This window comes from Pristis pectinata, chromosome 3, assembly GCF_009764475.1.
Source record: "Pristis pectinata isolate sPriPec2 chromosome 3, sPriPec2.1.pri, whole genome shotgun sequence".
NCBI classification, from domain to species: Eukaryota; Metazoa; Chordata; class Chondrichthyes; order Rhinopristiformes; family Pristidae; genus Pristis; species Pristis pectinata.
In genome coordinates this window covers 139213283-139240078 of record NC_067407.1, presented here as the reverse complement: position 1 = coordinate 139240078, position 26796 = coordinate 139213283, and the positions used below count along the sequence as shown (strand labels likewise).

At 45.1% G+C, this 26796-nt stretch overlaps 2 protein-coding genes across 3 annotated transcripts in view; one reads left to right on the top strand and one right to left on the bottom strand.

Annotated features, from left to right (window-relative positions):
• adat2 (adenosine deaminase tRNA specific 2) overlaps window positions 1-9974 on the top strand; it is a 60668-nt gene extending 50694 nt beyond the window's left edge. Inside the window, exons 5-6 of one of the 2 annotated variants that reach the window (XM_052011722.1) lie at window positions 6523-6595; window positions 6696-9974. In XM_052011722.1, the coding sequence (XP_051867682.1) occupies window positions 6523-6595; window positions 6696-6727 (105 nt within the window). In that variant the 3' untranslated portion in view covers window positions 6728-9974. Of the gene's footprint in view, window positions 1-6522; window positions 6596-6671 lie in introns of both variants that reach the window. The other variant, XM_052011721.1, reaches the window with a different exon arrangement.
• Window positions 1-26796, bottom strand: part of aig1 (androgen-induced 1 (H. sapiens)) — a 266938-nt gene that overhangs the window by 18284 nt on the left and 221858 nt on the right. The gene's annotated exons all lie outside the window — the stretch shown is intronic.

The following is a 26796-nucleotide window of genomic DNA, read 5'->3' as shown; positions in this document are numbered from 1 at the left end:
GCACATTCCAGGCACCAACCACTCTCCATGTAAAATAAAAACCTGTCCCACACATCTCCTATGAACTTCCCCCCTCTCACCTTAAAGGTATGCCCCCTAGTATGAGACATTTCAACCCTGAATGATGATTCCATGGCATTGTTTCAAAGAATGGTCATAGAGCTATACAGCACAGAAGGAGGCCCTTCAGCCCAACTCGTCCCATCTGGTCCATATCCCTCTAAACTTTTTCTATCCATGCACCTGTCCAAATGTCTTTCAAACGTTGTAATGGTACCTGCCCCTACCACTTCCTCTGGCAGCTCGTTCCATATACCCACCACCCTCTGTGTGGAAAAAGTTGCCCCTCAGGTCCCTTTTAAATCTTTCCCCTCACTTTAAACCTGTGCTCTCTAGTTTTAGATTCCACTACCCAGTGGAAATGAGCAAGGAGCTCTCCAGATGCCCTATCAAATATTTATCTGTAACCATGGCTACAACATTATAAGACTATAAGATATAGGAGCAGAATTAGGCCATTTGGCCCATCGAGTCTGCTCCACCATTCGTTCATGGCTGATTTATTTTCCCTCTCAACCCCATTCTCCTGCCTTCTCCCTGTAACCTTGACACCCTTACTAATCAAGAACCTATCAACCTCCACCTTAAATATACCCAATGACTTGGCCTCCACAGCCGTCTGTGGCAATTAATTCCACAGATTCACCACCCTCTGGCTGAAGAAATTCCTCCTCATCTCTGTTCTAAAGGGATGTCCTTTTATTCTGAGGCTGTGCCCCTCTGGTCCAAGACTCTCCCACCACTGGAAACATCCTCTCCACGTCCACTCTATCCAGGCCTTTCAATATTCGGTAGGTTTCAATGAGATCCCCCCTCGTCCTTCTAATCTCCAGCGAGTACAGGCCCAGAACCAACGCTCTTCATTCATTAACCCTTCCATTCCCAGGATCATCTTGCAAACCTCCTCTGGACCCTCTCCAATACCGGCACATCCTTCCTTAGATATGGGGCCCAAAACTGCTCACAATACTCCAAATGTGGTCTGACCAACACCTTATAAAGCCTCAGCATTACATCTTTGCTTTTATATCCTAGTCCTCTCAAAATGAATACTAACATTGCATTTGCCTTCCTTACTACCGACTCAACCTGCAAGTTAACCTTTAGAGAATCCTGCACCAGGACTCCCAAGTCCCTTTGTACCTCCGATTTCTGAATTCGCTTCCTTATTAGAAAATAGTCTACGCCTTTATTCCTTCTACCAAAGTGCATGACCGTACATTTCCCCACGCTGTATTCCATCTGCCAGTTCTTTGCCCAGTCTCCCAACCTGTCCAAATCCTTCTGCAGACTCCTTGCTTCCTCAACACTACCTGCCCCTCCGCCTATCCTTGTATCACCCGCAAACTTGGCCACAAAGCCCTCAATTCCATCATCCAGATCATTAACACATAATGTGAAAAGTAGCGGACGTAACACCAACCCTGCGGAACACCACTAGTCACCGGCAGCCAACCAGAAAAGACCCCCTTTATTCCCACTCTTTGCCTTCTGCCAGTTAGCCAATTTTCTATCCATGCAAGTACCTTTCCTGTAATACCATGGGTTCCTATCTTGTTTAGCAGCTTGTCAAAGGCCTTCTGAAAATCCAAGTAAACAATATCCACTGACTCTCCTTTGTCTATCCTGCCTGTTACTTCCTCAAAGAATTCCAACAGATTTGTTAGGTAAGGTCTCCCCTTAAGGAAACCATGCTGAATTTGGCCTATTTTGTGCTTCCAAATACCCTGAAACCTCAATAACATCTTACCAACCACTGAAGTCAGGCTAACTGGCCTTTAATTTCCTGCCTTTTGCCTCCCTCCCTTCTTAAAAAGTGGAGTGACATTTGTGATTTTCCAGTCCTCCAGAACCACTCCTGACTAGTGTTTCTTGAAAGATCACGACTAATGCCTCCATCTCTTCAGCTATCTCTTTCCTCCGAGGTGTAGTCTGTCTGGTCCAGGTGACTTATCCATCTTCAAGCCTTTAAGTTTCCCAAGCACCTTAGTGATAGTGACTACACTCACTTCTGCCCCTGACTCTCTCGAATTTCTGGCATGTTGCTGGTGTCTTCCACAGCGAAGACTGATGCAAAATACTTATTCAGTTCTTCCACTATTTCTTTGTTCCCCATTACGTTGCTTGTCATACATATTAATGATTTGGATGAGAATGAAGGTGACATGGTTAATAAGGTTGCAGATGACACCAGAATTGGTGGTTTAGTGGACAGTGAAGAAAGTTGTCCAAGGTTACACAGGATGTAGATCAACTGGGGAAATCGGCAAGGGAACGGCCGATGGAATTTAACTCAGACACGTGTGAAGTGATGCATTTTGAGAAGTTAAACCAGGGCAAGACATACACAGTGAATGGCGGGGCACTAGGGAGTATTACTGAACAGAGAGACCTTGGGGTACAAGTAGATAGTTCCCTGAAAGTGGCAACACAGGTAGTCAGGGTGGTGAAGAAAGCATATAGCATGCTTACCTTCAGCCGAGGCATTGAATACAAGGCTTGGGACGTGTTACAGTTGTACAAAATGTTGGTTGGGCTGCACTTGAAATATTCTGTGCAGTTCTGGTTGGCACGTTACATGTGATTAATCTAGAGAGAGTGCAGAAAAAAGATTCACAAGAATGTTGCCTGGATTAGAGGGTTTGAGATACAAGGGTCTGTTTTTCCTGGAGCAAAGGAGACTGAGAGGTGACAGAACAGAGATATATAAAATTAAGAGGCAAAGAGTAGATAGCGAGACTCTGTAAAACTGGAGGGCATGAGTTTAAGGCGAGAAGGAGGAGATTTAAAGGGGAACTGAGGGGTAAATGTTTCACACAAAGGGTAGTGGTATCTGGAATGAGCTGCCAGAGGAGGCGGTGGAGGCAGGAACTGCACAAGGTTTAAGAGGCATCCGGACAGGTACTTGAATGAGCCGGGCATAGAGGGATCTGGAATTAATGCAGGCAACTGGGATTAGTAGAGATAGGCACGATGGCCGGCATAGACGCAGTGGGCTGAAGGGCCTGTTTCCATGCTGTACAATTCTATGATTACTATCTCTCCAGCGTCATTTTCCAGTGGTCCGATGTCCACTCTTGCCTCTCTATTCATTATATATCTGAAAAAGCTTCTGGTATCCTCTTTTATATTATGAGGTCATTGACATTTGTGGGAGCTTGCTGTGCATAACTATGAATACATCTCCTACATTGGAACTACAATGTTGAGAGAAGGGCAGGACTGGCAGCTCAACGTTCCAGGATTTAGATGATTCAGACATGATAGGGAGGGGTGTAAAAGAGGTGGGGGAGTTGCGTTACTGAGCAGGGAGAGTGTCACTGCTGCACTTAGAGAGGACATCCTGGAGGACCCATCCAGTGAAGCCACATGGGTAGAGCTCAGGAATAAGAAAGGTGCAGTCACTCTGATGGGGTTATACTCTAGGCTTCCCATTAGCCAATGGGAGATAGAGGAACAGATATGTAGACAGATTATGGAAAGGTGTAAAATTAACAGGCCAGTTGTAGTGGGTGACTTTAATTTCCGCAATATTGACTGAGAGTGCCAGAGACTTTGCAGAATTTGTTTGTATCCAAGAGAGTTTCTTGACACAGTATGTAGAAAATCCAATGAGGGAAGGGGCCATAGTAGACCTTGTATTGGGAAACGAGCCTGGTCAGATGTTCAGAGTTTCAGTGGGAGAGCATTTTGGGAACAGTAATCATAACTCTGTAATTTTTCAGATAGTTATGGATAAGGACCTCAGGGGGTTGTACGAAATTGGGGAAAGGCTAATTACAACAGTATTAGGTGGGAGCTAGGGAGATTAGATCAGGAGCACCTTTTATTGTTTGTCCACATTCGACGCGGGAGTCTTTTAAAGGCTGCTGGTCAGAATTCAGGACCAATATGTTCCTGTGAGGTAGCGAGACAAGGATGGCAGGGTTCAGGAATTGGAATTGGTTTATTATTGTCACTTGTACTGAGGTACAGTGAAAAACGTGTCTTGCATACCATTCACACAGCTCAATTCATTACACAGTGCATTGAGGTAGTACAAAGTAAAACAATAACAGAATATAGAGTAAACTGTCACAGCTACAAAGAAAGTGCAGTGCAGGTAGACAATAAGGTAGAAGGTCATAACGAGGTAGATTGTGAGGTCAAGAGTCCATTTTATCGTACTAGGGGACCATTCAATCTTCTTATAACAGCAGGATAGAAGCTGTCCTTGAGCCTGGTAGTACGTGCTTTCAGGCTTTTGTATCTTCTGCCTGATGGGAGGGGAGAGAAGAGAGAATGCCCCGGTGGGTGGGGTCTTTACCGAGGCAGCGAGAAGTATAGACAGCCTTGGATGATAAGAGATGTTGCAAATTTAATCAAAAAGGCAAATGGAGCATATGTAAAGTCTAGGAAGCTGAAATAAGACAGGGCCTTTGAGGTATATAGGAGAAGCAGGAGAGAACTTCAACAGGAAATTGGGAGGACTAAAACGGGCCATGAAATGCTCTTGGCCAGGATTAAAGGGAATCCTAAACCATGTTATACGTACGTTAAAAACAAAAAGATAATTAGGGAGAGGGTAGGACTACTCAAGGACAAAGGAGGGAGATTATGCCTGGAGTCAGTGGGAGAGGTGATAAGCGAGTCCCTTGCATCAGTATTCACCCAGGAGAAGGAGAAGGACATGGGCAGCGAAATGAGGGAAGGGTATGCTGATATTCCAGGGTATGTTGATGTCAAGGAGGAGGAGGTGTTGGGCCTCTTGAAGAACATTAAGGTAGTTAAGTCCCCAGGGCCTGAGGAGATCTATCCCAGGTTATTGAGAGAGGCAAGAGAAGAGATTGCTGGGGCCTTGACAGAGATCTTCTTATCCTCTTTAATCACAAACAAGGTCCCAGAGGGCTGGAGAATAGCCAATGTTGGCCCTCTATTTAAGAAGGGCAATAGAAACGAACCAGGAATTTATGGGCTGATGAGGCTTACATTACTGGTAGGGAAATTGTTGGAGAAGATTCTTAGGGATTGGGTCTACTTGTATCTGGGCAATTGAAATTAGTTTATTATTGTCAATTGTACTGATATAGTGGGAAAAACTTGTCTTGCATACTGTCAATACAGTTCAATTCATTACACAGTGCGTTAAGGTAGCATAGGGTAAAACAATGCAGAATGCAGAGTAAAGAGTCACAGCCAGAGAAAGTGCAGTGCAGGTAAACAATAATGTGCAAGGTCATAATGAGGTAGATTTTAAGGTCAAGAGTCCATCTTATACTAGGAAACCATTCAATAGTCTTCTAACAGCAGGATAGAAACTGTCCTTGAGCCTGGTGGTACGTGCTTTCAGGCTTTTGTATCTTCTGCCTGATTGGATAAACTTGGGTTGTTTTCACTGGAGCATCACAGTCTGCGGGGAGACCTGACAGATGCTTATTAAATTATGAGAAGCAGAGATAGGGTAGACAGTGTCATTTTCCCAGGGTGAAAATGTCAAATACTAGAGGGCATAGCTTTAAGGTGAGGGGAAGAAAGTTTAAAGGAGGTGTGCGGGGCAAGTTTCTGTCACACAGAGAGTGGTGGGTGTCTAGAACATGCTGCCAATTGAAGTGGTGGAAGCAGATACAATAGCAATGTTTAAGAGGCATTTAGACAGGCACCTGAACAGGCAGAGAATGGAGGGGTATAGACCACGTGCAAGAATATGGCATGTTTAAATTTCCATCACGGTACACACAGACGTTGTGGGCCGAAAGGCCTGTTCCTGTGCTGTACTATTCTATGTTCTATTACAGCAGTGACTAAATTTCAAGACTACATTATGCTTTGAGATGGGATGTTGGGATGTTATGTTGAAGTTGTACAAGATGTTGGTGAGGCCGAATTTTGAGTATTGTGTGCAGTTCTGGTCACCTACCTACAGGAGAGAGATCAATAAGCTTGAAAGAGTGCAGAGAAAATTTACACAGATATTGCTGGGACTTGAGGACCAGAGTTATAGGGAAAGGTTGAATAGGTTAGGACTTTATTCCCTGGAGCCCAGGAGAATGAGGGGAGATCTCAGCAGGGAATACAAAATTATGAGGGGTATAGATAGGGTGAATGCATACAGGCTTTTTCCTCTCAGGTTGGGTGAGACTGGAACTAGAGGACGTAGGTTTAGGGTGAAAGGTGAAATATTTAAGGGGAATCTAAGGGGGAACTTCTTCACAGAGGGTGGTGCGAGTGTGGAACGAGCTGCCAGTGGAAGTGGTGGATGCAGGTTCAATTGTAACATTTAAGAGAAATTTGGATAGGTACATGGATGGGAGAGGTTTGGAGGGATATGGTCTAGGTGCAGGTTGATGGGGCTAGGCAGAAGATCAGGTTGGCATGGACTAGATGGGCTGAAGAGCCTGTTTCTGTGCTGTAGTACTCTATGAGGTGCCCCATGGTTGGGAAAGACGCCAGATTAATACAATTGTTCCATCTCTCCTGTTGCAGTGCATAGGTGGACACAGAGCTGAGGAAGCTGTGGATCTGTTGAAGACGTTTTACAAAGCTGAAAACCCCAATGGTTTGTATGTCTCAGTTGTCCTTCACGTAACATTTAGGTGTTTGATCAAAACTAATTTACACTATTCTTTAAAAAGGAACATTTGCTTTTTCCAATACAGCGCCAAAATCAAAAGTACGGAGGAAGGAATAAAGCCTGCCATGTCGATCCCACGGTTGTGGCATGCTCGGCATAACGCCTAGTTGGTTAAAAGACAAACACTCAGGCAAGACGTTCAGTGCTTAACACAAGCCAACTGGACAGTGGAAGTGAGGCAGTCGACTGAGTCAAGGGATGATCACAGGAAGACAATGACAGCAATTGTAGGCAGTAGCAGAACACCTCAGGGCGTGTTTCTGTCTCATTAACAGCCTCGCCCTTCCAGTTTGCCTACGCACTCTGACAGAGTCATGGAATGTCCTTCCTGTGGCACAGCTGCAGGCTTTGTCCCTACCCCCGTCTCTTGGTCAGGATTGAGAATCCAAGTGGGGGTAGCAGGTGTGAACATGTTCTCCCACTCCAGTGATTTCATAGAGTCATCGAGCAATACAGCATGGATACAGGCCCTTCGGCCCACCCAGCTAGTCCCAATTTCCTGTGTTCGGCCCATACCCCTCCCCTCCATATACCTATCCAAGTGATTCTTCAATGATACTATTGTACCTGCCTCAGCCACTTCCTCTGGCAGCTCGTTCCATATACTCACCACACTCTTGCGTGAAAAAGGTGCCCCTCAGATCCCTTGAATCTTTCCCCTCATCCTAAATCTATGCACCGTGCCCCCCCCCCCCCCCCCAGTTTTGGACTCCCCTACCCCAGGGAAAAGACCGCTACCATCCACCTTATCTATGCATCTCATAATTTTAAACATTTCTATAAGGTCACCCCTCGTTCTCCTACACTCCAATAGAGACCTAGCCTGGCCAACATCTCCCTATAACTCAGGCCCTCAAGTCCTGGCAACATCCTTGTAAATCTTTTCTGCACTCTTTCCAGTTTAACCACGTCTTTCCTATAACAGGGTGAACAAACCTGTACACAGTACTCCAAGTGCAGCCTCACCAATGACTTGTACAACTGCAACTTAATGTCCCAACTCCTATACTCAATGGCGTGACTGATGAAGGCCAGCGCGCTAAATGCCTTTTTCACCATGGTCTACCTGTGACGCCACTATTTTAGTCCATCAAATTTGCTTGTGAAATTTAATGATGCAAATGTAAATTTTATTTCTTGGGTGTAATTTATAAATTGTAAAGTTCGTCCAAACGGTAAGTGAACAGAAAGGACTCTGAGTGCATCATATTGTGCATGGGCCACCTGCACAAACATATCACTTTGATTAGAGGAGGAGGACACATACAAACTAATGACAAGATAATTTATCCCATCAGGAATAGCGTAAACAAACAGGTACAGAACCTTGACGAGTTTGGCTTGTTCATCCTCTGAGCATTCCTCCACTCCCAGCCTCTGCATCGTCACTGATTTTAATCGCTCCACCACGGGCAAGTCCTTAAGCCTGGAATTCCTTCCTCTCTGCCTCTGGGATGCTTCCTTAAATCTCATCCTAATCAAGCTTTTGGTCCTCTGTTTTAATCCACTTGTGTAGTTTGATTGCCAATTTTGCTGAAAAACTCCTATCAAGCAGCTTAGGATATCATGCACAAGCACATTGAGGATGCCTTATGAGTGCAAGTTGCTGTGGTAAATGACCTTGGTTTCATGATGGGGTGGGGTGGGGTGCACATTACACATTTGGTCTTAGACCCGAGGTTGGCCAGGATGGGCACTCTAATTGGCATCCCAGCGTGACTGCAGTGGGGAGGGTCCAGAGGAGATCCACCAGGATGTTGCCTAGGATGGAGCATTTCAGTTATGAGGGTTTGTTTTCCTTGGAGCGGATGAAGCTGAGGAGAAAACTGAGGGAGATATACAAAGTTATGAGACATAGATTGGATAGATAGTAAGAAACGTTCCCCCACAGCAGAGGTACGTAAAACTAGAAGGTGTAGGTGTAGGGTAAGAGACATAGAGGGGATCTGAGGGAGAACTTCCTCATCCAGAGGGTGGTTGGAGTTTGGAATGCTCTAGTTGAGTGCCTGGTGGAGGCTGAGACTCTCATAACATTTGAGGGGTACCTAGCTGAGCACTCAAATTACCCAGACAGGCTACGGATCAAGTACTGGTGCTGGTGGCGTTTGAGGAGATTCAGTACGTCACCAGAGACTTACAGATTTCTGTAGATGTACGATGGAGAGCATTCTGACTGGTTGCATCACCGCCTGGTATGGAGGCTCCAATGCGCAGGATCGCAAGAGGCTGCAGAGGGTTGTAGACTCACCCTAGCTCCACCACGGGCACAACCCTCCCTACCATCAAGGACATCTTCAAGTGGTGGTGCCTCAAGAAGGCGGCATCCATCACTAAGGACCCTCACCACCCGGGACATGCCCTCTTCTCGCTACTACCATCAGGGAGGAGGTACAGGAGCCTGAAGACCCACACTCAATGATTCAGGAACAGCTTCTTCCCCTCCACCATCAGATTTCTAAACGGTCCATGAACCCATGAACACTACCTCGTTATTCCTCTTTTGCACTATTTATTTTTGTATCTTATACTAATCTTTATGTCTTGCACTGTACTGCTGCCACAAGCAACCTATTTCATGACGTATGTCAGTGATAATAAACCTGATTCTGATCTGTTGGTGTTGTACAGCACAGGCCCTTCAGCCCACCATATCCAGACTGACCATTTTGTCCATCTGCACCAATCTATTTGCCCACATTAGGTCTGTATCCTATGTCTGTCTCTAAATGTATTTCAAATGTAATGGTTGGATCTGACTCAACCACTTCTGGAAGTCCATTCCAGATATCAACCACTGTGCAAAAAAACTTTTCCTTCAATCCCCATTTAAAACTCCTTCTTCTCACCTTAAACCTATGTTTTTGATACCCCTACCATTGGAAGGATATCTACTCTATCAGGTCATGCCTCAGCCTCCTTTGCTCCGGGTAAAATGAGCCCAGCCTGTCCAATGTCGCCCTCCCATCCGGGCAACATCCTAGTGAATCTCCTCTGCACTCTCTCCAGAGCAAACACATATTTCCTATAGTGTGGTGACCAGAACTGCATACTCATTGTGGTCTAATCAGTGTTTTGTAAAGTTGCAACATCCCAACTTTTTATATCCAATGCCTGACCTATGAATGGTTGGACACAGGGTGATAAAGACATATTCTATCTACTTCTGTTGCAACTTTCAGGGAAGTATGGACTTGAACCTTCCTCTTTCTTAACACTGACCCACTCCAGATTATCCACATATCCCTCCCTGGATTCACTATCTTGCATGTCCTTTGTGAATACAGATGAGAAGTATTCATTTCGGATCTCAACCACATCGCCTGGCTCCACATATAGATCACCCTTTTGTCCTTAAGGGGACCCATGGTAATGTAGCGGTTAGCGTAACACTATTACAGCGCCAGCGACCCAGGTTCAATTCCCACCAATGTAAGGAGTTTGTACATTCTCCCTGTGTCTGCATGGGTTTCCTCCCACATTCCAAAGATGTACAGGTTAGGAGCTGTGGGCATGCTATGTTGGCGCTGGAAGAGTGGCAACACTTGCAGGCTGTTCCCAGCACATTCTCAGTAATGCAAAATGATGCATTTCACTGTGTGTTTCTATATACATGTGACTCATAAATAAATATCTTAAATATCCTTTGAAGTGGAGGGATGGGTTAGTAAGTTTGCTGATGACACAAAGGTTGGAGCTGTTGTGGATAGTGTGGAGGACCGTCAGAGGTTACAGCGGGACATAGGATGCAAAACTGGGCTGAGAAATGGCAGATAAAGTTCAACCCAGATAAGTGTGAAGTGGTTCATTTTGGCAAGTCAAATATGATGGCACAATGGTAAGACTTGGCAGTGTGGAGGATCAGAGGGATCTTGGGGTCCAAGTCCATAGGACACTCAAAGCAGCTGCACAGGTTGACTGTGGTTAAGAAAGCATATGGTATATTGTCCTTCATCAATCGTAGTATTGAATTTAGGAGCCGAGAGGTAATGTTGCAGCTGTATAGGACCCTGGCCAGACCCCACTTGGAGTACTGTGCTCAGTTCTGGTTGCCTCACTACAGGAAGGATGTGGAAGCCATAGAGAGGGTGCAGAGGAGATTTACAAGGATGTTGCCTGGACTGGGTAGCATGCCTTATGAAAACAGGTTGAGTGAACTCGGCCTTTTCTCCTTGGAGCGACGGAGGATGGGGGGGATCTGATGGAGGTGTATAAGATGAGAGGCATTGATCATGTGGATAGTCAGAGGCTTTTCCCCAGGGCTGAAATGGTTGCCACAAGAGGACACAGGTTTAAGGTGCTGGGGAGTAGGTATAGAGGAGATGTCAGGCGTAAGTTTTTTACTCAGAGAGTGGTGAGTGCGTGGAATGGGCTGCCGGCAACGGTGGTGGAGGCGGATACGATAGGGTCTTTTAAGAGACTGTTGGATAGGTACATGGAGCTTAGAAAAATAGAGGGCTATGGGTAAGCCTAGTAATTTCTAAGGTAGGAACATGTTCAGCACAGCTTTATGGGCCGAAGGGCCTGAATTGTGCTATAGGTTTTCTATGTTTCTATCTTTCTCTGGCTACCCTCTTGCTCCTGATGTACTTATAGAATGTGGGATTCTCCTTAATCTACTTGCCAAGGATATTTCATGGGAATATTCTGCCCTCCTAATTTCATTCTTATGTTCTCTCTTACACACCCTATATTCCTCAAGAGACTCCCTTGATCCCAGTTGCCCATATAAGATATCTTTATTAGTCACATGTACATTAAAACACACAGTGAAATGCATCTTTTGCGTAGAGTGTTCTAGGGGCAGCCCACAAGTGTCACCACGCTTCCGGCGACAACATAGCACGCCCACAACTTCCTAACCCGTACGCCTTTGGAATGTGGAAGGAAACCCATGCAGACACAGGGAGAACATACAAACTCCTTACAGACAGTGGCTGGAATTGAACCTGGATCGCTGGTGCTGTAAAGTGTTACACTAACCACTACACTACCCTGCTTGCCCCCAGATATAACATATCTGGTATATGTTCCTGTTTTTTTACCCTGATCAAGTCTTCAATATCCTTTGTCATCCAAGGTTCCCTAATCTTGCCATCTTTCCCCCTTTCTGGAACATGCTAACCCTAAACTCTTGCTCTCTGTTAGAAGACTCCCACTTGTTGGATGTCATTTTATCCCAATCTAGTCTATGCCCACCCCCCTTCATTGCTGGCTTTCGCCAGGTCCTCTCTTATGCCATTGAAATCAGTCTTTTCCCAGTTCAAGACCTTAACTTCAGGAGCAACCTGTGGTCCCTGTTCCCACAGCACTCCCCCACCGCCGCTTCCACCACCTGGCCAGTTTCATCACCTAAGGCAAAGTCAAGTACTGCCCCATCTCAAAGTAGGACTCTCTACATATTGTCTCATAAAACTGCACTGGAAGAGCTCAGCTGGAGGTATGGCTAGTTCTGGAGCACAGATCTTGAGCACCACAGCTAGAATGTTGTCTGAACCCATAGCCATTTTTACATTCAGCATTCTCAGCTCTTTTTCTAGACCCCAAGGCCAAGAAAGGTCACCAGCACCTCTACTTCCTCAGGAGGCTAAAGAAATTTGGTATGTCCACTTTGACACTCACCAACTTTTATTGATATACCAATAGAAAGCATCCTATCTGGATGCATCATGGCTTGGTATGGCAACTGTTCTGCCCTGGACCACAAGAAACTGCAGAGAGTTGTGGACACAGCTCAGCACATCACGGAAACCAGCCTCCCCTCTACACCTCTCACTACCTCAATAAAGCAGCCAACATAATCAAAGACCCCACTCACCCTGGACATTCTCTCTTCTCTCCCCCATCGGGCAGAAGATACAAAAACCCAAAAGCACGTACCACCAGGCTCAAGGACAGCTTCTATCCCACTGTTATAAGACTATTGAACGGTTCCCTAGTACAATAAGATCGACTCTTGACATCGCAATCTAACTCGTCATGGCCCTTGCACCTTATTGTCTGCCTGCACTGCATTTTCTGTTACACTTTGTTCAGTATTCTGTTATTGTTTTATCCTGTACTACCTCAATGCACTGTGTAATGAATTGATCTGTATGAACTGTATGCAAGACAAATTTTTCACTGTACCTCAGTGTGACAATAATAAACCAATTTTAATGTATGGAGTGAATTGAATTGGCTGAAGATTGTTTCTTTGACAGTGAGGATCTTAAGAGGAAGCTGATATCTTTATTAGTCACACGCACATCAAAACACAGTGAAATATATCTTTTTGTGTAAAATGTTCTGGGGGCAGCCCGCAATTGGTGCCACACTTCTGGTGTCAACATAGCATGCCCACAACTTCCTAACCCATACATCTTTGGAATGTGGGAGGAAACCCATCATGCAGGGCACTTCTGGCTGAACAAGTTTGTGAACGCTCCACCCTCATCTTTACCACTCACGCTGGGCTCTTGGCTTCATTGAAAGGTGATCTGGTGAAGAATCTGAGGATTAATAATCAGGAGAGCTATTTCTCACTTAGAGTAGCACCACAGTTAGAGGCTACAAATGTCTCACCAAATATCCAGTGGGAAATTCAGGACATGCTTCTTGCCCAGAGAGTGGTGTGAATACCAAACTCGCCACAAGTGAAGTGCTTGAGGCGTTAAATGGGGAAGCTATCTGTTAAGAGTAGGCAGATCCATGTTGGGAGGAAGCTCATGCAGACTGAGTGGGCCAAATTGTCTGATTCTTTGTTGCGTGTCCTGTGATTCAGACAAAGAATGGTGAACTAATTTCTTTCCAGAGGCAGTTGTTATACAAAAGGGATTGGGCATAAGATGAAACAGAAGTGAATGATTAGATGGTGTGCCTATGAGTAATGCTCCATCTGGTGCCAGTGGCCAGAGGACAGGACGAGGAGTGACCACATACTGGATTGCAAGCCCAGATCCAATCAGTACCGCCTGGATTTGCTAGGATAATAGAGGAGGTCCAGACGTCAGTACAGATCTGTCTTCCTAATACCAGAAACCGGCTCTTTGAGAGCTGTCCAACCACACTCATGCTCTTTCCTCACAGCCCTGCACCTTTTCCAGTATTTATTTAAAAATCTTCTCAAAAGTTCTTTTTGAATTTACTAACACTACTTTCAGCCTGTTCCAAATCACAGCAACTGGCTGGGTTAAAAAGATTTGCTTCTGTTTCTTTAGATCTCTGGTTAAATCTGTCTCCTATCACCCTTAATTTGGACCACAGATGAAATTTGGTTCCTCAGTTATTTCATGATCCAATATGAACACAGACATTAAAAACTGCCCTCAAGTGGCAGCCTTCACAAGCTCATTCCAAATTCATCCAAACTCTGCTGTCCATAAGGAGTTTGTACGTTCTCCCCGTGTCTGCATGGGTTTCCTCCAGGTGCTCCGGTTTCCTCCCACATTCCAAAGACATACAGGTTAGGAAGTTGTGGGCATGCTACGTTGACACCAGAAGAGTAGCAACACTTGTGGGCTGCTCCCAGCACGTTCCGAGTAATGCAAAAGGATGCATTTCACTGTGTTTTGATGTACATGACTGATAAATAAATATCTTATAGATTAGTATGAGAAAGGCAAATATCTAATATATAGAAAACCTACAGCACAGTTCAGGCCCTTCAGCCCACAAAGCTGTGCCAAACATGTCCCTACCCTAGAAATTACTAGGTTTACCCATAGCCCTCTATTTTTCTCATCTTCATGTACCTATCCAACAGTCTCTTGAAAGACCCTATCGTATCTGCCTCCTCCACCGTTTCCGGCAGCCCATTCCACACACTCACCACTCTGAGTAAAAAAAACTTACCCCTGACATCTCCTCTGTACCTACGCCCCAGCACTTAAACCTGTGTCCTCTTGTGGACACTATTTCAGCCCTGGGGAAAAGCCTCTGACCATCTACCTGATCAATGCCTCTCATCTTATACACCTCTATCAGGTCCCCCCTCATCCTCCATCACTGAGAAAAGGCCGAGTTCCTTCAACCTGCTTTCATAAGGCATGCTCTGAATTCCAGGCAGCATCCTTGTAAATCTCCTCAATGTCAAAAAAAAAAATCACATTTCTGTAACAATTCACAGCTAATGTGTTAGGAAAAAAAGTAGCCAATGTGTGGACAGCAAGCTCCCAGTCAGGGAGGTCTTGGTACGCTTTTATAAAACATTGGTTAGGCCACAGCCAGAATACTGTGTGCATTGGGTGCAGAGGAGATTTGCCAGGGTTGGAATGATTCAGTTATTGGAGAAACCATGCACTCTGGATTTTTCCCCCCCTTGGAGAAGAGGCTGAAGTGTATTCCTAATAGATGTAGACAAAATTACAAGTGATGGGGTGGGTAGATAGTGAAAAACTTTTCCCCATGGCAGAGGTGTACAACACCAAAGGGCATAGGCTTAAAATGAGGAGCAAGAGGGAATTTGAGGAAGATTTTTTTCCACTGAGTGTGGTTGCATCTGGAATGCACTGCATGGGGGGTGGTGGAAGCAGGTACTCAACATCTGTATGAGGGCTTGATTCAGGAAGACTTTGTGCTGGTAAATGGAACAGTATGGATGGCTACATGATCATCAGCATGGGTGTGAAGGCTTAAGGCCCCATTTGCTGTATACTCAGGTGAACCAGGTAATTAGTTTTGCTGATGTTACACAAGGGGTAGATGTTGGCCAGGACACTACACACAGCTTTCTTGCTCAGCACTGAAGCAGTATCACAGAATCTTTTCAACTGGTTGCATCATGGTCTGGTATGGCAATTCAAATGTACAGGAACTTAAGCTGCAGAGTTATGGACTCAGCCCAGTACATCACTGGCACATCCCTCCCCACCATTAGTATCTATAGGAGGCACTGTCAAGGTGGCAACATCCATCATAGATAACAATACAGCACAGAAACAGGCCCTTCAGCCCACAATGTTATGCCAAACCAGTTATAAAATGCCAACTCAACTACTCCCTTCTACCTACACAGTATCCATATCCTACCATTTCCCTCATATTCATGTGCCGATAGAACAGAACACTACAACACAGTTCAGGCCCTTCAGCCCACAATGTTGTACCAACATTTTATCCTGCTCTAAGATCTAACCCTTCCATCTCACAAAGCCCCATTTTTCTATCATGCATGCATCCAAGTCTCTTAAATGTCCCTAAATGCATCTGCCCCCACAACCTCTGCCAGCAGTGCCACCACAGGCAGCACATTCCAGGCACCCACCACAAAAAATTTGCCCCACATATCTCCTTTGAACTTACCCTCTGCCCTCTAGTATTAGACATTTCAACCCTAGGGAAAAGACACTGGCCGTCTATCAATGCCTCTCATAACCTTATAAACCTCTCAGATCTCCCCTCAGCCTCCACCACTCCAGAGAGAACAACTAAAGTTTGTCCAACCTCTCTTCATAGCATATGCCCTCTAATCCAGACAGGATCCTGGTAAACCTCTTCTGCACCCTCTCCAAAGCCACCACATCCTTCCTATAATGGGGCAACCAGAACTGAATGCAATACTCCAGATGCAGCCTGACCAGAGTTTTATAAAGCTGCAGCATAACCTCCTGACTCTTGAACTTAGTGACTCAACTAATGAAGGCAAGCACGCCATATGCCTTCCTTACCACCCTATCAACCTGTGTAGCCACTTTCAGGGAGCTGTGAACTTGGAGCCCAAGATCCCTCTGCTCATCAACACTGTTAAGGGTCCTGCCGTTAACAGTGTACTGTATTTTTACATTTGATCTCCCAAGGTGCAACACTTCACAATTGACCAGGTTGATCTCCATCTGCCATTTCTCTGCCCATATCTGCAACTGATCCACATCCCGCTGTATCCTTTGCCAGTCTCCTACACTATCCACAACACCACCAATCTTTGTATCATCTGCAAACTTACTAACCTACCCATGTACATTTTCATCCAGGTCATTCATATACATCACAAACAGCAGAGGTCCCAGTACAGATCCCCGAGGAACACCACTAGTAACAGCCCTCCAGCTAGAATAAGTCCCATTGACCACTACCCTCTCTTCTACAGGCAAGCCAGTTCCAAATCTAAATGACCAATTCACCTTGGTTCCCATGCATCTTAATCTTCTGAATGAGCCTCCCATGAGGGACCTTGTCAAACACTTTACTAAAATGCATGTAGACAACACCCACAACTCTACCTTCAATCAGCCTTGTCACCTCGTCAAAAAACTCAATCAAGTTAGTAAGGCATGACTTACTGTGCACAAAGCTATGCTGATTGTCCTTAATTAGGACATGGTTTTCCAAATGCTCATAATTCCTATCCCTAGGAATCCTCTCCAGTAACTTCCCTACCACTGATGTGAGACTCAGTCTATAGTTACCAGAATTATCTATTTCCCTTCTTGAATAATGGAATAGTCCTCTGGGAACTCACCTGTGACTAGAGATGACACAAAAATGTTGGTCAAGACCCCAGCAATCTCATCTCTTGTCTCTTAACTTGGGGTATATCCCATCAGGCCCTGGGGACTTATCCACCTTAATGGTCTTCAAGAGACCCAACACTACCTCTATCTCAAGATGCCCTAGGATATTAGCATGGTCCACACTGATCTCCGTCCTCCACATCCTTCTCCTTGGTAAATACTGATGCAAAGTACTCATTAAGGACCTCACCCACATCCTCTGCCTCCAAGCACAAGTTCCCTCCTTTACCCTTGAGTGGTCCAACCCTCTCCCTAGTTATCCTCTTGCTCTTGACGTATCGAATGCCTTGGGATTCTCTTTAATCCTACTTACCAAGGACTTTACAAGGCCCATCCTGGCTTTCTTAATTCCCTTCAAGTTCCCTTCTGGCTTCTTTATAATCCTCAAGTGCTCTGTTTGATCCCAGTTTCCTAGGCTTTACATACTTTTCTTGACTAAATTCACCACCTCTCGATATACAAAGTTCTCTTACCTTGCCCTTTGTCCTTACTGGAACATCCCTGTCCTGCACTCTGTGCAGTTGGTTTTTAAACATCCTCCACATCAGATGTGGACTCACCCAAAAACAGCTGTTTCCAATTAACTCCCTCATTCCTGCCTAATGCTCCCATAGTTTGCCCTGCTCCAATTTAATTCCCTCCTGCAAGGTTCATACTTATCCTTATCTATAAATCTTAAGATTTAAGGAGGAGTTGTGGTCACTGTTCCCCAACTGCTCTCCCTCTGAAAGTCACCTGGCCAGGCTTGTTACCCAACAACAGGTCTAGTACGGCCCTTCCTCTCATTGGACTAGCAATATATTGATTTAATAAACCCTCCTGGATGCACTTAAATTCTGCCCCATCAAAGCCTCTTACACTAAGGAGGCCCCAGTTTATATTAGGGAAGTTGAAGTCTCCCACGACAACAACACAATTAGTTTTACACCTTTCTGCCTGCATATTTGTTCCTTGTGGTTATTGGGGGGTGTCTGTAGTATAATCCCATCAGAGTGATTACACCTTTCTTATTTCTGAGTTCTACGCATACACACTCAGTGGAGGAGCCCTCCATTATGTCCCGAGTGCAGCTGTGATAGTCCCTGATTAGTAGTACAACTCCCACCCCTCACTCCTTTTACCTCCCTCTCTATCCTTTCTAAAAGATCAAAACCCTGGAACATTAAGCACCCGTTACTGTCCCTCTCTCAACCAAGTCTGTTATGGCCACATCATTGTGGCATGTACTGATCCATGCTCTAAGTTCATCACCCTTACCAATGATACTCCCAGCATCCAAGTACACACACTTCAAACTGTCCATCCCATCATGTCTATTACTCTGCTCCTGCCTGTTTTTACTGGCCCTGACATCTACCTGCCTCTCAATCCCTCCACTTTCTGACCCAGTGCTCTGGTTCCCATCCCCCTGGGAAATTAGTTTAAACCCTCCCGAGTAGCACTCATGAACCTCCCGGCCAGGATATTGGTTCCCCTCCAGTTGAGGTGCAACCTGTCCTTCTTGTACAGGTCATCCCTGCCCCAGAGGTTCCAATGATCCATGAACCTGAAACCCTGCCCCCAGACCAGTTCCTCAGCCACTCATTCATCTGTTCTATCATCCTATTCCCAACCTAACTAGCACCTGGCACTGGGAGTACTCCAGAGATTACTACCTTGGAGGTCATGCTCTTCAGCCTCTTTCCTAACTTCCTATACTGATTGCACAGGATCTCTTCCCCCTTTCTACCTTTGTCATTGGTGCCAATGTGCACCACAACCTCTGGCTGCTCATCTGCCCCCTTCAGAATATTCTGTAGCCTCTGAGACATCCCCAACTCTGGCACCTGGGAGGGAACACACCATCCAGGTGTCTCTTTTGCAGCTGCAGAATCTCCTGTCTGTCCCCTAACTATTGAGTCTCCTATCACTATTGCTCTGCCTGACTTTACCCTTCCCTGCTGAGCCACAGAGCCTGCCACAGTGCCACTGACCTGGCTGCTGAACCCTGATAGGTCACCCACCCCATCCCAGCAGTATCCAAAGGGGTATACTTGTTGCCAAGGGGAACTGCCACACAGGGGAACCCTGTATTGACTGCTTACTCCCCTTACTTCTCCTGATGGTCATCCATCTATCTGAAGCCTGTACCCTGGGTGTGACCATCTCAATAAAAGTCTCATCCACGAGGGTTTCAGCTTCCCAGATCATCCTGAGTACATCCAACTCCAGCTCCATTTCCTTGACCTGGTCAGTCAGCAACTGGGTGTACTTCCCACAGATGTAGTCACCAGGGAGACTGTGAGGTTCCCAAACATCCCACTACCATCCTGAATTAAGGATTTACAGACAACAAAATAAATACCTTACCTGTTCTTTCTAACTGAAACCTTTGTTTTTAAAGAGCTGCTCACACTCCCCTCTCCTAGGTCACTTATTCAGCCTCTTCTCACCAAAGTCCCATTTCTCCCCCACCCCACTCTAACACTGAACCACTCCACTTAACCCCAGCTTCTTTATATTGGCTGCTGATGTTTAGCCAATTAGCCAATTATTATTAACAATATGCAAGTGTGCCTCTTAAAGGGTCCTGCTCACTGAAAAAGACCACCAAGCACAGAGACTCACCTCTTTTGAAAATTCCTGCCTCTCATTCCAAGTCCCGTCTCCTGCTCACTGAAAATGATCATCAAAGATCCCCACCATCCGGGCCATGCCATCTTCTCGCAGCTACCATCGGGCAGGAGGTACAGAAGCCTGAAGTCCCACACCACCAGGTTCAGGAACAGCTACTTCCCTTCAACCATTCGGTTCTTGAACCAACCGGCACAACCCTAATCACTACAGTTTAGCAACACTATGACTACTTTGATCACTTTGCATTAAAATTGACTATTTTTGTTCTAATTGTGTTTTCTTATAAAAATCGTGTATAATTTATGTTTGTGTTTTTCTTGTGAATGCTGCTTATATGATGCTCTGTACCTGTGATGCTGCTGCAAGTAAGTTTTTCATTGGACCTGTACATACACGTACTTGTGCCTATGACAATAAACTCAACTTTGACTTGGACAACTGAAAGGATAACCCAAGAGATTGCATCCTTCAACACTGCACTGGAGAGTCAGCCTGGAGCTTTCTGTAGCTCTCACAGTTTGGGAGAGTACTTTACCTTGGATCTCCTCTGTCCTTCCCTTGAGTTAGGAGCCAATCATTTGAAGTTGTAGAGGAGTGTTCATTTTGCAATGAATCCCTGCCGTACAGGAGCTGGGAATGGTTGATGGGGTAACATAAAAGCAACTGGCACCTAATGTTTGCTGTATGTAACCTGGGAGTGGCTGATACAGAGAGAGCATTACCTTGCATTTAAATGGCACCACATGGGCATTGGTCCATATTTATCAGTATTGTCTGCGAACAGCAGTTGCTTCCTCATTAACATAATCAGCTCCACACTAAGTTACGTGTGATGCATGAGGAATTGTATGTGGGCTGTATCTGTGGCTACCTTACAATGTATATAACCATGCAACTGGTCTGTTTTCTGGGAGCAATGCATGTTTAGAGCATGAATACCAGTTTTGTTCCCCAACAGTCTAGTCGGGTGAACCCAAAAAGGAACAAAAAGTTAAAAGAAGCATGTATTTGTTTGCTAAGTATCTTAATTGTTTGCTATATTGTAGGTGACTCAGTGGGATATTTGGCTCAGTGTAAAAATAGGAATTCAGGATTATTTCAACAAAGGTATTTTGATCTGTGACTTGGATACAATAACAGTCTTAGACTTAAACTATCAGGTTGTACTATTGCTATGATAACTCTTAAATACTGCTTATGGTGAAAAGTAACAATTTGCATTGCAATTAAAGACTGTGCTTTGTTAATCATGTTAAGCAACTAAGGGAAGGGACCAATTGGAAATGATCTTTCAAAGACCAGCCAAAGGTTTGAAGGACTGAATGGCCCTTTGTCTGAGATTCTGTGTTGAACTCTTTAAACGATTCACTTGAATCATCATGGAGTCGTTTTAAAAATGTGACAAGAAGCACCAATCAGCATCTCCTTGTGGTTTATAAAGTCCTGTCATGGAGTCCTACAACATGGAAACAAGCCCTTTGGACCAATTGGTCCATGCCAACCAAGATAGTTGGTAGTAGATAGTTGATCTAAGCTAGTCCCATTTGCCCGTGTTTGGCCCATATCCTTCTAAACCTTTCCTATACATGTACCTGTCCAAGTACCTTTTAAATGTTGTTAATGTACCAACCTCAACTGCTTCCTCTGGCAGTTCATTCCATATACGGAGCAGCCTCTGCGTGAAAAAGTTGTCCTTCGGTTTCCTAATAGATCCCTCCCCTCTCACCGTAAACCCATGCCCTCTAGTTCTTGATTCCCCAACCCTGGGAAAAAGACTGTGCATTCACCCTATCTATGCCCCTCATGATTTTATACACCTCTATAAGATCACCCCTCATTCCCCTACTCTCCAATGAATAAAGTTCCAACCTGCTCAACCTCTCTCCATAACCCCGTCCCTCGAGTCCCGGCAACATCCTCGTAAATCTCCATTGCATTCTTTCCAGCACTCTTGGAAGGACAACACATAAACCTTGCTCAACAGGTCCCCATCCAAAGAAGGAATATGTTTAAAAAATATGTATTTAAGAATTCTGATTGAGAGGTGATAGTTTAAACAAAAATAAGGACCAACCCTAACCCTCATAAAACTAGTAGTCCTCCAGAGTGACAGGTTACCAATAAAAGATGGAACGAGCTGCCAGAAGTTGAGGCAGGTACAATAGTATCATTGAAGAAGCACTTGGATAGGTACATGGAAGGGCGGGGCCTGGACGGATATGGGCCGAACACAGGAAATTCGGACTAGCTGGGTGGGCATGGACTGGTTGGGCCGAAGGGCCTGTATCCGTGCTGTATTGCTCTGTAACCTTTCACTTCTGATGTAAGAAAGCAAACCAAGGCGCTTCACGCCAGTGATAACGAATAGAATTGGGTACTCAACCAAGTAAGGAGTGACTTGTACGGATGACCAGAATCCTAGTGAAAGAGATAAGTTTTCAAGAACATCTTGAAGGAGGAAAGAGATTCGGAGAGGTTTAGTAAGTGAATTCCCAAATTGGTGCCTTCAGCAGCTGATGTTACAGTTGCCAGTGTGTACTGATTAAAATCAGGAAGGTGCAAGAGACCAGAGTCGGAGGAGTACAATAGCACTGGAGAAGGTGACCACAAAAGGGAGGACTGAGAATCTGGAGGGCTTTGAAAAGGGGCATAATTGGTATCGGTATCAGTTTATTGTTGTAACTTGTACCGAGGTACAGTGAAAAACTTGTCTTACATACCGATCGTACAGGTTAATTCATTACACAGTGCAGTTACATTGAGTCAGTACAGAGTGCATTGATGTAGTACAGGTAAAAACAATAACAGTACAGAGTGAAGTGTCACAGCTACAGAGAAAGTGCAGTGCAGTAAAGTTCAAGGTCACAACAAGGTAGATCGTGAGGTCAGAGTCCATCTCATCGTATAAGGGAACCGTTCAGAAGTCTTATCACAGTGGGGTAGAAGCTGTCCTTAAGTCTGGTGGTACGTGCCCTCAGGCTCCTGTATCTTCTACCTGATGGAAGAGAAGACAGAATGTCCCAGGTGGGTGGGGTCTTTGATTATGCTGGCTGCTTCACCAAGGCAGTGAGAGGTAAAGACAGAGTCCAGGGAGGGGAGGCTGGTGTCCATGATGCGCTGGGCTGTGTCCACAACTCTCTACAGTTTCTTGCGGTCCTGGGCAGAGCAGTTGCCGTACCAAGCTGCGATGCATCCAGATAGGATGCTTTCTATGGTACATCGATAAAAGTTGGTGAGTGTCAACGGTCTTGAAATGCAGCCAGTACAGGACTAAGCCTCGGAATTTGGGTAAAACAACAGTGAGAGTTAGGAGATGGGGAGCAGAGTTCTGGATGACCTTGTTTATGGAGGGCAGCAGTGGGAGGTTGGCGGGGAAGCATGGGAAAACTCAAGCTAGGCTGTGATTCTGTCTGCTTTTCACTAACTGCCTGATAAACTGTGGGCAGGTACTAATTATCAGTGGCTGAGGAGCAGTGAACTAGATTGTGTTGTCTGAAGCTCTCTTCAGTACTCACAAATAGCAACTCGAGGGAGGAGCACACATCAATAAACATGGAATGCTTCTTAACCCTTTGATGTTACATGAAATGAGCTTGTGGCACTTTTCTTCCTCTAGGTATTCATTACTGGGGACTGTTTTTAACATTGGACTCAGACAAGCCCTGCATTCATTGGCCTTCAATCTCAGGAGCCTGAAGACCCACACTCAATGACTTAGAAACAGCTTCTTCCTCTTCACCGTCAGATTTCTGAACGGTCCGTGAACCCATGAACACTACCTCATTATTACTTTTATTGCACTACGTATTCATTTATTTTGTATTGGTATTGGCTTATTATTGTCACTTGTACTGAGGTACAGTGAAAAACTTGTCTTGCATACCGATCGTACAGGTCAATTCATTACACAGTGCATTGAGTTAGTACAGAGTGCATTGATGTAGTACAGGGTAAAAACAGTAACAGTACAGAGTAAAGTGTCACAGCTACAGAGAAAGCGCAGTGCAATACGGTGCAAGGTCACAACAAGGTAGACCGTGAGGTCAGAGTCCATCTCATCGTATAAGGGAACCATTCAATAGTCTTATCACAGTGGGGTAGAAGCTGTCCTTAAATCTGGTGGTACGTGCTCTCAGGATCCTGTATCTTCTACCCGATGGAAGGGGAGAGAAGAGAGGATAGTAATTTCTGTACTAATGCCGCAAAACAACACATTTCATGACATATAAGTAAGTGATAATAGACCTGATTCTGATTCTTTGAGAAGGTGGTGGTAATCTGCTACCTTGAAACATAAAAAATGGAGACACAAGAGACTGCAGATGCTGGAATGTGGAACAACACACAATCTGCTGGAGGAACTCAGCGGGTCAGGCAGCATCTGGAGTAACAGATAGTTAATATTTCGGGTCAAGACTCCACATCAGTCCTGATGCAGACACAAGAGACTGCAGATGCTGGAATCTGGAGCAACACACAATCTGCTGGAGGGCATAGGCTTAAGGTGAGAAGTAGAAGCGGATTTGAGGAAGATTATTTTCCACCCTGAGGGTGGTTGTGTCTGGAACACACTGCCTGAGGGGGTGGTGGAACAGTGGTTTCGACTCAGAATGTCGACAGTTCCTTTCCTCCCACAGATGCTTTTGTTGTATCAGTCCTGTAGGGTCACAGTTTGTTTTTAACCCTGAAGCACCGCAGCCCTTCTAGTGAAGTTGTCCTTAGCCCACTGTTGAATAAAGAGTTCAAGCACTTGCACCCCAGAAACAATGGATGACCAGCATTATATTTCTAAATCAGGATGGCATGGAACTTGTAGGGAGACCTGCCGCTAACTGCAGTCCCAACTGTTTACGAATGGTATTGGTATTGGTTTATTATTGTTCCTTGTTGAGACCTTGCACCTTATTGTCCACCTGCAATGCACTTCCCTGTAGCTGTGACACTTTACTCTGTATTCTGTTATTGTTTTTATCCTGTACTACCTCAATGCACTGTGCACTGACTCAATGTATCTGCACTCTGTAATGAATTGATCGGTACGAACGGTATGCAAGACAAGTTTTTCACTGTACCTCGGCACAAGTGACAATAATAAGCCAATACCAATACCAGTGAAAAACTTGTCTTGCATACCATTCGTACAGGTCAATTCATTACACAGTGCATTGAGGTAGTACAGGGTAAAAACAACAACAGAATACAGAGTAAAGTGTAACAGCTACAGTGGCCCATTGGTGGAGATATCTGGCTCTCAATGCATTTTGGTTGCCCTTTTTGTCTCAAGGTTACATTCCTGTATACACAGTAAACGCTAAAGCTAAAATTCCATGAAAGAAAAACACAGAGGAAGAAAAATTAAAACAGTGGTAATAAGGGCAGGAAAACAGTATAATGGCAAGACTGCTCCACTTGAAGAGCTAGCATTGACCAACACCAGGTGGGTTGAGAGGGAACCTCTACACCTCTCAGAGGCATTCTTGGGTTTTAGTTCCCTGCCTATTCCTAGAACGGAACTTGTGAGTAGCTCAAACTGATTCCTCTAATCATGTATTAACTTCACAAGTTGTTGGTGAGACCTCTCTTGGAGTATTGTGCGCAGCTCTGGTCGCCCAGCTATAGGAAGGACGTCGTTAAGCTGGAAAAGGTGCAGAAAAGATACATGAAGATGTTACTGGGACTGGAGGGCTAGAGTTATGAGAGGCTGGATAGGCTGGGATTGTTTTCCTTGGAGTATCGGAGGCTGAGGGGTGACCTTATAGAGGTTTATAAAATCATGAGGGGCCGAGATAAGGTAGATGGCCACAGTCTTTCTCCCCAGGGTCAGGGAGTCTAAAAGGTAAAGAAGACATAGGTTTAAGGTGAGGGGGCGAGATTTAAAGGGGACGTGAGGGGCAAAGATCTTCACACAGAGGGTGGTGGGTATATGGAACAAGCAGCCACAGGAAATGGTAGAGGTGGGTACAATTACAAGTTTTAAAAGACATTTAGACAGGTACATGGATAGGAAAGGTTTAGAGGGTTATGGGCCACATGATGCCAAATGGGAGTGGGTTGGATAGACATCTTCGTCGGCATGGATGAATTGGGCCAAAGGGCCTGTTTCTGTGCTGTATAACTCTATGACTATGGCTCTGGGTCAGCCAAAAATATCTGTGCTCCACCAATTCTGGATTTTTGAGCATTCTTGAATTTCATTGCTCCACTGTCGGTAGCCTTAGGCTCAGGTGCTTGGGGCTAAGCCATCGAGGACATCTTCAAGAGGTGGTACCTCAAGGAGGACCCACCTTCTCACCACCCTCTTCACATTACTACTGTCAGGTATTGAACCCATGAACACCACTTCAGTATTCCTCTTTTGCATTATTTATTTATTTTTATAACTTAGTAATTTTTAAGTCTTTATATTTTGCACTGTACTGCTGCCGCAAAACAACAAACTTCACGACATATGTCAGTGATAATAAACATCATTCTGATTCTGAAACTTGGGAACTCCCTCTCTCAGACATCCCAGTCCCTACAAGTGGCTTCTTACCTACCTCTGTGACAGAGTTTCAATACATCCATTTTAATGACTTTGGTGCCAAATCTTCAATAATGCTGCTTTGAAGCACTTTGAGCATTTTATTGTTGAAGGTATAAAAATGCAAGTTGTTGTTGGAATTGTTTACCTTCTGTCATCCACGGAGCTTGCTCGAGCAATATCTTGATCAACAAACAAAGGAGCTGGAGGAACTCAGCAGGTCAGGCAGCATCCGTGGAGGGAAATGGACAGACAACACTTCGGGACAAGCGATGAGGCTTTCCACTCCAGGCCATCCGAGATGTCCTCCCTTTGCAGAAAACAGGTTTCCCTCAACCGCATCTCTTCTCATTCCCATATGTCTGACCTTCTCCCCTCCCCTCCAGATTTAACAGGGATAAAGTTCCCCTCGTCCTCACCTACCACTCCACAAGCCTCCACATCTAACATATTCTTTTCATGTCCATTTCCCTCCACAGATACTGGCCCTTTGTGCGCTG